This window comes from Phasianus colchicus, chromosome 2, assembly GCF_987193195.1.
Source record: "Phasianus colchicus chromosome 2, bPhaCol1.hap1.1, whole genome shotgun sequence".
Lineage (NCBI taxonomy): Eukaryota > Metazoa > Chordata > Aves > Galliformes > Phasianidae > Phasianus > Phasianus colchicus.
The window spans coordinates 86,410,797-86,425,537 of NC_143437.1; the positions used below are offsets into that span (position 1 = coordinate 86,410,797).

Here is a 14,741-nt window from a genome sequence, read left to right on the forward strand (position 1 = left end):
AAGAATAGCGTTACATTAAGGAAATGGTTGAAGAAACCTGTTCTAAATGCTTCGACTGTGCTTTGCCTTACATTTTTCTCTTTCTATTCCTTACAAAAAATATCTGTATTGTGCAAAAGAGCTATCTCAACTTTCAAATAAATGCTAACTACATTGTATTAAACACTAACAACATTGTATTGTTTACTTATATATATTACAGATAGATGCAACACATATTTGAATAGGTCAGAAACATTATACCAGCTTTCATTATTCCAAAAAGCCATTATGTTTTTCTCCTAATTCGGAATACTGATCAGAGACCTATGTGCCCATTGGCGGGTTGAATGTTTTATTTTATTGCATTCAGATTTTTCTAAATCAATCTTTCCAGCTGGAAGAGTCAATTAATTCAATCTAGTTCATGAACACTTCAGGTTTTCTCAGATTTATTAATTTAACCAAGATTACACTTCAATATAAATAGTTCTAATCCTCAGCTGGAAATGTATTCTAAGACTCAGAATCAAGTGAGCAAACAAAACCTTTCTAAAGCCTTAACAACTTCTGTGTATAAAATCCAAAAGTTTAAAAGCATCAAAATTCTCTTGCAAAGTTTTCTTCTAGAAAACTTTTAGGAAGAGCTGTTCAGTTAAAAAGTTAGTCATGCTGCAGGTTGTTCTACTTTTCCATTTGAGACCGCAACACCAGAGCTACTTTTTGTATCAATTATGCCAGTATCCAACTATCCTTAAAAGCAGAAATGACAAGATCCACCAAAGCCAATGTTTGATTTACTAACTCACAGTGACTCACAGGATGTAAGATCACTGCTGTCCTCTCCGGCAACTTCAAGTGACAGGTATCACTGACAAAGCATGGATGATGACAGAATAAAGGGACACTTATAACTTCCAGTCTTGTAGGAGAGATTATTCAGAACAAACTATTCTGGTATCGTGCCCACTTAAGCCCTTGACCCATCTATGAGAAAATCTTGACCCATCTTTTAAGTGAAGAAGAGTACTCCATTCAATCAATACTGTTCACATATACATAATGTTATCAGAGCTCTCCTTGAGGAACTCAAATTTATAAAGAAAAGCTTTATTATTTCGTAGCTGCTCAATCCTTCCAATTTCTTTGCAGATCCAACTTCCTCAAGAATACTCCAACCTCCCTGAGGTGACTGCTGTGTCATCACACAGACAGTACAGACCAGATACTTTCATCCAATTTCCCCAAATAATGTTATATGATCGCATCATTAACCACGCACTGTTCTAACATACTTATCCATAACTCCTTTCCCCTCTCCACCAAATCATCTCTCCAACTTCGGCTGCTGAGTTAATTTCAGCCAAATTTGTCAGATAGAGATGACAACACTATACAATTCCTACACGGTGATTAAAAACTGTGGTTGGACAAAAAAGCCAGACAAACTTTTGTAACTTATTTAGGGAACAGCAGTTAAAATTCAGTTCCTATCCATACTGACAGGCATCCAGAAGGCAGACAAGCCATAAACCTGATAATTAGCATATAAGTAACTTTAAATTGGTCACCTCACATGGGAAAAGACTCACTTTTCTGTATATGATGGAGCTGAGGAATGAGGATTACCATAAATATATCCTAGGAAGAACAGGTTTAGCAGATTAACGGGCTTTAACAGGAGCAAGTTGCTGTGAGAAAAAAAAAAACAGAAAAGACAACAGTGGAGCCCAACTAGGAAAGTCTTCTGTGAGAGAGGAACAGTATTCTATTTCAACAAAACAGAATTATAATTCATAATAAAAATCACCATTCCTACTCATTTGTGCTTATAATGAAAGCAAACTTGCAGCTGCTTTTCACTAGTGTTATCCAGAAAGAGTTCTCCTCTCAAAACTACCTTAATTACCCACAACAATCTTTTGCCTCCTCGTATACTCAGACATTTACACTAAATTGCTTTACTTTGCAAGGAAGGGTAGACACTAAAGGACTCTTTTTGTTACTTCTTACACGCCTTTCCTTTGCTGCCATCTGCAACTTGCTTTTCTGATGTTGCTTTACTGACTACTAATGAGGTTAAGATGATGTTTGGCAGCTGCATGCAGCCACCTGCTTTATAGATCTTCATCTTTTTCAGCTGAGATGCTGCCTAGCTGGATAGTTTGAGCTCTGCAATTATCCATAGTTATTTTCATTTACTCCAAGTTAGTTTGTTTTATTTGACAGCTGCTAAACTACCTCAGATTTTCAAAACCAAATTCTGTTGTAGATTCAGTTAAGTACAACTCCTTTCTACCCTTCGTTGTATTCCAAAAGTGGCTAAAGATACGGCTGCTGATATGATTACTGGCCACCTTAGCTTCAGTCCTGCCCCAGGAATCCATACTGCATTTCACTTCCTGACTAATAACAATATATTCCCTCCCCAGTCTGCCCATTTTTTTTTTTTTATTTTGCATTTTCTTTATATTCTAAACTGATTACTAGCAATTTTTGAAGGTTCTACTTGTATAATGAATACATATTGCACAGTTTTCCACACGTTTTCCCTCTCTGATTCGCTACCAGCTAGAAAACCATTGCTGCATCTTTACCAGAGCTTGTGTTTCTCCTACACTCCCCTTCAGTTGTCCTTCTGGAGCTGAGAGCACTTCATCTCACGGCACTCAGCATCACGCTCGGTAATATTCAGGGTAGCATAACAGATCAATTTCTCTCTTGCAACTTGCGTCCCAACAACAAATAACAAAAATTAATTGTATTCCAAATTGTATTTACAAAGGTAAAAATACGAGGCAGTCAAGATCTGGGTGGAACCTGCGGCAAAAGGGTTGGAGATTCATGATCCTTGAGATCCCTTCCAACCAGGCCCATTCTGTGATTCTGTGGAATTACTTTATTAATTACTCTTTAAAATTACTTGCTTTTTCCCCTTTTCCATTTTTAATGTAAAAGAAATGTGAGGTTTTCCAAATTTAAGTTTTTATTTTACCTATGACAGTTAGGAACTCATTAAACACTTAAGAATAAATGACAACTGAACGAAAAGCATTTCTCAATACACAACTATATTTGCTGCAGCAACCTCTGGGCAACTTATTTAGCAAAATCAGACATGAATTCAGGCTGAGTTAATCATCTTAAAAGGAAACAGCTCTAAAGCTATGCATTTCTTTGCTTTCTTCAGAGTTATTTTCCAAAGTTTTACACTCTGCTGGTGGAAGTTACTGGTGTGAACATTAGGTGCATTAACTCTACACGCACTTTAGAATTTCATTTCTACGATTTTACCAAGTTTTAAAATACCACTTCAGTAATATAAATTTAACAATCACAATTTTGGGGGCTATTTTTAAGTGACACATTTTCATTTTTCTCTGGCAGATGCTGTATCAGTCTGTGGCCGCTTATTTTATAAAAAAATGTACTGCCTAGTTTTAGATATGGTAGATAACCCACATTCCTGCATAGCAAGGAAATGCTCAAAGGCTACACTGCTATCAGGTTTCTGAAATACGTAAAACTAAAAAAAAAAACCTTACAAAATTGAAGCAATTAGTATACATTCTAAGTTTACGGAACAGTTTCAAGAATAAGGAGCTGAAACATGTTTGCTTCACATTGGTTGTTTTCCTGCTTTCTGATCTTTGTGTTTATGCTTTTGACTTTCTCTATGTCATTCTTCTTTCCTTTGTTTTCTTCTGAATAAAAATTTTATGAGCACTTCCGAATAACAAAAACTGAAGCTACTGAATACACAGATGGTAATTCTATCCACCCCCCATTCCTCCCAGTTCAGTTCTAATGACAGGCTGAAAGTGAACCCTCCCTCCTCACTTTCCCCAGGTTCACTTACAGCTGGATATTTTTTTTTTCACCTATTTAACCACGTAGTCTAAAGGTCAGTAAAAGGAAAGGAATGAAAACTGAACAAGCAAGGATGAAAAAACCTCACTGAACTGAAGTCTAACATTTGACTAATGACTGTAAATACTTTACATTGAATTTGCTTAAATTAATTCTTCTCTAACAGTCTTGGGCACCCCGTTCTGGGTGTCCCTGCTTGAGCAGGGATTGGACCAAATTGAGCCACAGAGGTCTCTGTTCACCTCAGCCATTCTATGATTCAAGAACAGGCACTCTCAGTAACAAACAGTTTCTATTCCATCCTTCTGGCAGTTAGAATACCAAATTCAAATTTAAAATATATATATTTTCCAGTCCAACCTTCACTAGTTTCTATCTTAGCAAAACATCTATGTTAAGCACTTTAAATCACGTTCTACACAAAATAAAATCCACACATACTCTAAAAATATTCTGTATTACTTTTAATATTGAACAGATTAGCTATTCTGAGTAACCACAAGCAAAGAGCAACGTCAAAATACCAGGTCTATCAAGTATATGAGAGGAAGTGCAATCTCACATAAAACGGGGAAGACACACTCCCAGCACACAACTGTTACTTTCAAAATCATGGCTGAATGCTATCTCCAGTCAATAAATGATTCCCATCTATGGGTGGGAACAGTCAGCACTCACATTCACACCAGAGTACCAAAAGAATTTATTTTCACTACAAAGATTCCTTGACATAAGCTTACTTTGAAGACACATACTATCCACCTTGAAACCTTTAATCATTTTAAAGCATTTGCAAGTTTTGATGTAAAGACGATAACAATGCAATCAATTTTGGAAAGCAAGTGGTTTTAACCTTCCACTTGAGAGATCTGAACCATGTACAATTTCTAGATTGAAGATCTAATGCTTTTTAAGATTTTCTTGACAGCCAACATGTAGCGCTATCCTGTTTTAGGACTTGAGTTTTAACCACTTACTTTACTAGAGAATAACCCCACCACAAAACACCGAAACACTCAGTGTCTTTGTTCTGAGTAAAATCTTAAAAATATTAAACTGTTTTCAAAAACTGGCAAATATGAAGTTCTACATGGTATCACTAACAATTACATATTTAATATAGCCACAAGTCATAGAAGACTAGCAATTGCTAGAATTAAGAAACGTTAATACTGAATAATATTACAGTAAAACTGTAATAATAAAAATCAGTCTCCCACAACATTTGTCTGTATCAAGAATTTCAGCTGTTGTTGTAGTTTTCTTCCTGTTTTATATATTTCCACAATAAATAGTAGTATAAAAACTATTAATAACTATCATTGAAATGGTATCCTCATAACTTAAAAAAGCACTACTAACACTAACTGAGGATAGGGCAAAATTCTTCAGCTGCAGAGAAAACATTTTTACAGCTAAAGCTTCTCTAATATGAATCATCAGAAGAGTGAGTATGGTTTGCCCAGGCATGGCTTGGCTAATTAATTTCTCTATCTGTAAAGACTCTCCAGTCCACTAAAACACCCAACTTGACAGAAAACAATAGCCTCATTTCAATGACTTATTTGGAATTTTTAAATTTGATCAAAATCTGGAAAACAGCTTTTTTTTTTTTAATTAAGAGAACAATGCTTTTAGAAAGAAATACTATTCTGAAGTTACCTGTCTTCTGTTCATTTACATGATTTTTTTCTTATTTTTAAGTGGAAGTAGTTGGAACAAAAGCAAAAATAAATGTGGATATTCTATTTCTCCTGACTGTAGAACTGTAAGTGTTTGTACCATTTGCTATTGTGAAAGCAGTGAACTGGGAAAAGGACTCAGGCAATTTCTTCAAGAATAGATTTTTTTAAAAGTAATTCTAATTCAAAGCCAATATCTATTCTTCTATTTGAGTTATGTAAACAACACATTATAGTACATTTAGCACAGCACAACAGATACATTTATCTGATATATGCTTTCATCTTCATATTCTTCAAACTGATCAGCCATTCTCAGATGTTATTTTACCTGATGAGCATTATACCAAATACAGAAATGAAATGTGATTCAAAATAATATAAATTCAAATACTATGCAATCACACATTAGATGCTCAGCTAACCATATTACTTTTCCAAGAAGCAATTTTTAAGCAAACAAAAAAATCTAATTTCACAAATAAAGAAACAGCTTAACCTAAGGAAAATGTGAACTAAATACAAGTCAAATAATTCAGCTCTTGAAATAAACATCAGGATTAATTCTTTCTGCTTCAGGGTATATAATAACTAGGTATGACCTGGAAATCACTTTCTGTATTAGTTCAGAAAGACCGTTTTAGGGGAGACAATCTCAGACAAGGCACAGCCTCAGAAAATCCAGACTGAGATAGCAAGCTGGATCTTGATACTTTACATTGAGGAGATTCACATATTCAAATGTTTTCATCTCTTTTTTCAATACTACCTGTACTACAAAATGAGTGCACTGGAAGCAGCACTCACACTATTGACTCATGGGAAGCCTGGCACTCTTTACTCTGTATCACAGTCCCAAAGACCAGCTTTCTTGTTTAACACCTCTTCCATGCACAGAAGCCACTTGGAAAAATACTGTGATTACAACATTTGTTCCCTCCACAGAACGGCCTAATGCTTTATTTGCATGGAAAAACTTCAGCAACTTCCTGGTCCTGTGAATCTTAAAGGAAAAAAAAGGAGTACTTCTTATGTAAAGGGTATGAAGAACAGCCCTAGAAACATAAGGCTGAGGACAGCACTGAGAAAGTAACCTCCGTGAGTAAGAACTCAGACACATATCTTTACAAAGCCCAGCAATATTTATTAAATTTAGAAGCCTTCCTTCTAAATACACAATATCCTTTAAAAACTTGATCTAAGGGGGATTATGAGAGATAGAGTGCAGTGAAAGAAGAGAGACTGCTGCTTGGTGCAGTTCAAAAGCAATAGTGAACACACTGCAGAGTATTTTGCTCTTCAAGCAACGTTCATTTGCTTCTTTATTAGTCATTTTTAGACACAGTGTCCAGTTTGAAAATGAGAGCAGTGCTAATCTGACAAGATATATGCATCTGCTAGAATTGATCTACCAACTTGTGGCATTCACTGACTTGGTGTCCAACCTCTCTAATCTCTTATTTTTTTTTTTTTCCTTTTCTGGAATTGATGATCATAGAATTATAGAATCACAAGGTTGGAAAGGACCTATACATAAGCTAGACAGTAGCTCATATTTTGGCCCACACAACAGCATTGAGGAATAAGCTTTGTAAACAAGACAGGGTAATAATTCACTTGCTTGAAGGCAAGACATACAAGTACTCTAAAACAACAGATTGAAATCCCAGAACTAAAATCAAGTTGGAGCACAGGTGATTTGGAATGAACCCAAGGAAACAGAAGGTATAAACTAAACAGGATGGAAAATGCATCCAAACCAACAGGTTGCTGCTTGCAATTATTCGTGAAACAACAAAACCCACCTGCAGCCATTCCAATCAACCTGGGATCAATTAAGACAGTAACCCAGCTTTCATGATTCAAGGATCTCTTCAGATGAGTCATAAAAGTTGCAGGAGAACAAGAAAAAAGAATCACTGATGTTGTTGCTGATATACTACAAATCCAAATCTGATGGTCTAGAGCACTGTGAGCTCACTTATTTGAAGATAAGCCACCACTATTCAGTTTATATGATCTTGTTGAACACAGTATAATCAGGAGTAAACCACAGGGGTTTTTCTTGCACTGACAGCACAGATGTTTTTGAAGAGAAACACAAAAGAACATCAAAATGTAAAAACCTTTGGTACTCTAATCAGAAAAAAAAAAGTCCTCAACATTATCAGATTATCCTTCATGGATACTAAAACCATTTTGATCAAATGGAAATGAAACACCCCAAAAAAGTAATAGTTCTGATCCAGATCACTCTGTATGAACTGGAGATCCAAGATTGGATCTGTTGGAGGGTCCAACAGACTGCTATGAATAACAGTCCTCCCAACTACAAAATGCAAATCATGATGCACTGCAAAGACAGTGTTAAGTCTCCATCAAGCTCAAACTTGAACAGCTGTATTCATACTTGCACAGATTAAGGTTAAGCAGCTTTATTTTGGGCACAAACTAGCTGTGCCAACATGAAACCCTCTGTGCATAGCCTTAGCTACCACAGCTTCTCTAGCCCCTCCAGCCAGGACAGTATCAGAGCTCTGATGAAGGATGTTGATACGTGTGGAAGGCCTGATGAGTTTCCAATCAACCTCATTTTTTGGAATGAGAAATTAATTTCAGTAGCCGACAAACTCTTGACCTTTCAATCCCTTAAAACAAACTTCTTAGTAGAAGAGAAGCATCGACAACTGTTCATTAGAGCAACATAGCATGATGCATGCTCTCGTTCACCCCTCTACCAAGGAGAGTGATTGCCTTGGAGTATCTAGTACAACAAAAACCACAGGACCACATGGCAGTTTCAACAAGAATACTTGGCAAGCACATTAACAGAACTCTGGGTGGCAAGCTTGAAGATCTCAAGCCCTTGCACACAGAGATGCACCTTGAGACTTATCATGAAGATGCCTTTTGAAAAATCTCATCTGTCTCCATAACAACAGCTACATAACAAATGTACACATTGTCAGAAAAACCTCGAATTTTACAGCAGAAACCATCCACCGAGGAGGTCTCTTGGGTATAAACGTAGACACATTCTTAAAAAGAAGAATTTCTTATGCTTACAGCATACAAAGGAATCTGTAGTCCTCTACTCCTCAGAGAAAAACCTAGAAATAGTGCCTTCTCTTCTGCATAGGGTAATGAGTTCTCAGCTGTAGATCATATTAACGCTTACGATAATCCAATTAACTCGTCACACCAATATAGTTGAGAATGATTCCTTGACCTCCACAGAAATCTGCTCAGCCACTGCTAACCACTTTTAGAAACAACAGAAAGGTTACTTATAAGTAGTTGAACCTAAAAACATCTGTACATAAGAAAAAGGAACATCTTTTGGCATTGAAAATATGAAACATGGGCATGTTTTTCTGGGATAGGGGGAAGATTCTAACCCAGAAAGGGTTAATTTCCTGGGAAGTTGGGGATGACTCTGGAGACTAAAAGATGCATGGGGAATGCTCTAGGACCACAGCTTGTAATGCCTGAGGCTGAAGCAACTATATAGGTGCTGTCATGACTTTCTACATGATCCTCCCAGATCAGTGATTTCAGCTACTTTGCAAACTGTTTTTTTTACCAGGTGGATGTGGAATTTTCACATCTCAGAGTCCTGAAACATTTATATAAAATTCAAGTTGGCTGTCCTTATCACGAGGCCGCTTGAGCATCCCCTCAGTTCAGAAAAATGCATTTTTCACTATGACAAAGCAGGCAGAACTGAAAAAGCATTGCAGTACACACATTGATCTGGTTGTAACAACACAGAAAGAAATTTTTCACTTTGTGACAACCATCTAGAACACAAAGCAACAGAAACAAAACAAAACTTCATATTTGAAGACAGCAAAAGAATTTCAGTAGAAGATAAGGAGCAGCTGTGAGAAGCCATGACCCACAGGTCACACACTGTTTATTGAAATAGCTGAAAGGTCAAGTTCTGAATCATTCATTCAAACTAGGAATCTGTCAGATTTTAAAGGAGGCTCTCTCTGATCTGAAGTTAGGAGAACATCTAACAGATTCAGAAGGTACATACACTTAATGAAAGTCAGTTCTGAGGCCAAGCAACTACATCAGAGATTCTGAAAGATGGATGAACCATTCACCCCCTGCTCACCCCATTCACTTAGCTTAAGAAAAACAACATTGCTGATACCACTGGAAGATCAACAATTGTTACGAGCACTGGAGAAGACAAGTCACAGCCTGGACTGAAGGACTATGAACTGTTATTGGCCGTGAATGACCAAGCAGATGTGTAAGAATATTGACGGTAATAAGATCAGTACAATATCACAGGAGATTTGAAACACTCTCTCCTGAATATCTCAGCCTGTCTGATATAGAAGATGAATATCTGAAAATTTAAGATTTGTACTGAGTCCCAATCCTATTTGACAACAAAATTGATAAATAAGAAAATTCACAAGTGAGCTAAGGAACTGTGTTAAATATACAGATCCTGCCTCACTGTGCAAACGCACTGAAGAAATGGCCTCAGCTGAATCCTACCCATGTATAGTAAGGCAGCTAATACATTAAATCCTTACCAATCTTTCCAATGATTAGCAGGATAAAAATCTGAGAGCAGTGCGATTTTTTGATGCATATAAAAAGGAAATATGCAGAAAGTATCTCTAGATACTGTCAGATATATGAAAGACAGTTACATGTCTATTTATGGACCAGGAAGGATTGAAAAAAAAAAAAAAAGGAAATAAGACATTTCCAGGAAAAAGTATTAGTATTTCTTAAATTTGCAAAAAGTTAATTGTCTTCACCAATTAAAAAATATAAAATATTCTCTTTAATTTTGTATCCTAATTACTTCTTCCAAGGGGATTAAGTGAAATTAGCACTTCTTTTCTAACTTTTCTAACTGGTTCAGCACTCTGTTGCTGCCTGATCAGCAATGGTGATATTCCACATTAACAAGAAAAAAAAATCTTTCAGACTGAAAGTAGTTTCAAACAGTTCATATACATGACTTTTCGCTGAATTGTCTCGCCTGAACTTTAACCTGTATATCTCCCTTCAATGAAGATGACAACACACGTATAGATCCTTTAAACTCCTGCAAGAAGAATCAATGAGATTCGCCGTCCTTCAGTATGAGTGTGAAGAAGTTCCAATTTCTGTACTGCTCTCGCTATAAATGACAGGTTTTCAATTTACTGCTACCACTCAAAAATCTGATAAACTCTGTCAAATTTCAGTAGGCATCTCATGCGTTCTCATTGTCTCAGGGAAGTTAGCACTATGCATGATTAAGAATGTATGGGGTTTAGAAGTTTATTACAGAAAACAGTGACACCAACTTATGACGCACAGTACTACCTTCCACAAGTTGGTGCAAAATTAAAAAATAAATTCTCTAAAAATACTGCCAGATTCATTTGATTTTTTTCTTAACCACGATGAAGTAAAATGAAGTAAAACAAAATTCTGTATTGCATTCATTATAGTAATAAACCAATTCATAATATTAAACAACAGAAGGTGATGACAACAGTCAGCACATCAGTGGGAACACTGGAACAAGACAAGATTCTGGCTTAGATCCTTCCTAAGAGATATTTAACACACATATTGACAATTTACGTGTAGTATTCCTACATCAGTATGAAATAAAATTAAAAAACAATGCCTCATTAAAGAGAGTTCCAAACAAATTATATCTTACCTGAGTTACTCCACTGGGAGGAACCTTGTATGACTGCAGCTTCTGCTTCAGTAGCTCAGGATCGCTGTGGCGGAATGGGCATCCTGACAGCAAAACACACAAGCTCACAAACAAGGTTGTTTACCCAGAAGGGAGCACAGTAACACACTCAAGAGACCAACTAAACTGCTCCTAATTGTCCAACAGCTTACTAATATACAAGTTAATTGTCCATATGTGCAATTATTTTTTTTCTTTTAATTTTTTTTTTTTTATAATAATTACTCCACTGCATTGTCAGCAGTGCACCAGAGGCCCAAGAGTTACATAAAATAACCTAATATAAAGAGGCCACAGTTGTCACTCGCTGACAGGAAAGGAGATTTCGTTAGTAGCTTACTTACAGTGATAGCACTGGTACATTTAATTGCTGTGAAAAACCAGGAAGAAACAAGTAATAAGAGTCAACCAGTCTTTAAAGCATAGCCCTTTGTAAAAATATTACTTTTAAAAGTTCCAGCACTTTGAAAAAGCATTGCTTTTCTCATGTCCCAGAATTAATCTTGGGAGAAAACTAAAGGAAACAACCTTCAGAACCATCCCAGGAGTTTTCTAGAAAAAGGTAAACATTGCACTGAGAAAAATAGTCTAGCAGGCATGGTGGTGATGGGTTGATTGCTGGACTAAATGGCGTTGGTGATCTATCCAACCTTAACAATTCTATGACTGTGCTAACTAACACTAGAGTTACAACAGTGAGGCTGGTGCACTTTTTTCTCACTTAATCACACAGAAATAGGAGGTTTAAAGTACTGCAGCAAATGTAGGAACTCATGTTTGATTTAATTCATATCTCAGAGCCTCTATAAGTGTTCACACTCTATACTGTGTGACACAATACATACAAAGCTAGAAGCCACCAAGTGTGATCTAGAAAGATTATTGCAAGACCACTGTAAACCTGAAATTAAAAACATAACTTAAGAGACTACAGGGGTGAGTAACGTGACAGACACTGTAGAAAAAATCCTTCAGATAATTTCTCAATAGAAAACTAATACTTATGAAAATATGATCTTAATCTGAAGTGAGAATTTTAAGAAGACCAAAACATAATTTTTGTTTGAGTAAGGAAACTAGTTTCGTAAAACTGGCTTTGCAAATAAGCTCAGTGTAAAAGATAACACTCAAATACTATGCATGCTACATAGTCACTATTTGGACCTCTGTTCAGCACTACACATCACTGCAAAACAAATTGCTGAAATATTTATTTCTTTCTAATATTGAAAAAACATTGTCAACTCAGATCTCATTAAGTTTCTCTTTGCAGTATCTATGTAGTCTGGGTTACATACATGTAAGCCATGACTTCCACAGTGATAACTTAAACACTGCAGCCCCCAGTAAATACATACATCAATACTTGGTCTTTTTTTTTTTTTTTTTTTTTTTTTTTTTTTTACACATAATGGGAGAAGAGGAGGGAAGGAAAAAGAACCAAAGTTGAGTACAAAAGTGAACTTTACTTGCTGAATGATATCAGCCAAGAAAGACTGACCACAAGAAGAGTAACAGAGAACAGCAGTGGCTACCTTAGTTAGCAGTCAAACTAACTAACTTCCACTTTAAATCAAATGCAATCTCTTTGGTTCTCTTCTTTAGCCAGGGGCTTCCAATATTTTTGAACCTGTTGGTTTTAGGAACTCACCATGATAATCCCCTTGACTTGGTGGATTGGACATGATAATCTTCATGCAGCTGTATGGAGTATAGTCAGTTCTCTTTCCTTCTTTCCCATAGTTGTGGCGAATGCTGTACGCATATCCTTTGTCAAACTAAAACAACAAAAGAATATATTTTCATATACCGTATCAAGTCATTATTCTCTCTACTCTGCCAAGAGAAACACTGGATTATAAAGCAAATCTTACAAACCTACTCAAATGTAGAGAAATGGAATTGCTTACTGTTACCTTTGATTTTTTTATTATAAGGAGTTGTATGTTTCTGTATGCATGTTTCATACACACAAAAGAAGAGAACTAATATTAAAGATCTTCTAAGCAGATGAAAGAATCATTAAAGTTAAGGTGATTTAAAGATCAAAACTGTGAACTGTATGATCTTAGTTAATGGAGAAGATGTTGTAATATTAAACCTTTCATAAACGTCCACAAATCAATGGCTTTATCAGTGAAAAGCCAAAATTACAGACTTCTTTACTGAGGTTCACATTTTTGTTCTCCTAAAGCATAACAGTTCTCCTACATTTTGCTTCAGCTCTGAAATTCACTGTTTTTGGTCTAGAATTGTGTATTTTTGCTTGAAAATTATAAGATTTTAGCAAATCTCTTCTGTCTAACAATAGAGTGTCAGCTCCCACTAACTCCTCCAATAAAATTAAGAGAGAAACTAATATAGGCATAAACAAGCATTTACCTTGGCAACTACGTACGTTGCTATATCATTTTAGCTAAGTCCTGTGAATAAGGACTTAGCTAAAATGATTTCAAGTTATTTTAGATGTAGCCATTCAAGCACACAACCGGTCACGTCCACTAGTTCAAAATTACCCCCATTTCTACACATAAAATTAATTGCCTGCTAAACAATTCAGAATATTCAGACGACTGTGGAACATCTTAACCTGCTAAAATTAATTCAAAATATAACAGAAGTATGCTTTTCATAATCTAACATTTGAAAAATTTAATTATATAGAACTTAAAACCTACAACATAATAAGCAAATACATAAAATGTTTAAATAAACTTTTGAACATAAACATTGAAACATACACTGCATCTGTCAGATGGTAGAAAAAGAACTTCTTTATCAAGATGCTGTCATAAACAAGTTAATTGTGTTTTCCAGCGCAGACAAGACAGGATGTAGCACACAGGGATAACCTAGCTAGTAAATCCTATTGAGCAGAGAGGGAAAAAACATAGCACATTTGTTTGCTTGCAAAGGAGAGCTGGGTTTACCAACAGCACTAACTAAGGACAAGGAGGAAGACTGTACAAGGATCTCCCTTCAGGAAGGGCAGGTAAAAGAGGTGTCCTCCCTTAGTGACGCAAGCAGCAGCTGTTGGCTGAGAGTTGCTGCTGCAGGAGCTGCAAAATATAAATACAGCCTTTGCAGCTGTCAGCTGTAGAGAAGCTTAATACAGCAAAAAATCAATAGTTCTGTGCACTACAGCAACAGATAGCATTACAATAGTGAAAATGTGATATTAGTAACCGCCGTGTGAAACCATTAAGCAATGCGTGAAGCCCATGAACATACAGCCACAAATTCTTCCAACCAGAAACTCTGGAACCTTTCTTCCTTCTTCATAAAACAATGGATGAATACATATTTCATTTGATTAATGAAGGATATATGTGTAAGCAAGTCAAAGTAGATAGCTCTTTATAAGGGAAAACTAAATCCTTACTGCTTCAGATGTATTGCTTAGTTTGCAAAACAATAAATACAGCCCTCTAACAGTGCTGCATACTAAAAACCTGAGCTGTGCTTTTCTTATCACTTGTCTT

General features: G+C 36.0%; 1 protein-coding gene across 4 annotated transcripts in view; it reads right to left on the reverse strand.

Annotated features, from left to right (window-relative positions):
- PRIM2 (DNA primase subunit 2) overlaps window positions 1–14,741 on the reverse strand; it is a 97,492-nt gene that overhangs the window by 7,770 nt on the left and 74,981 nt on the right. For all 4 annotated transcript variants that reach the window (XM_090136220.1, XM_090136221.1, XM_090136219.1 and 1 more), the window contains 2 exons: window positions 12,911–13,037; window positions 11,221–11,303 (listed from right to left, as the gene is read on the reverse strand). In XM_090136220.1, coding sequence (XP_089992346.1) covers window positions 11,221–11,303; window positions 12,911–13,037 — 210 coding nt within the window. The remainder of the gene's footprint in view (window positions 1–11,220; window positions 11,304–12,910; window positions 13,038–14,741) is intronic.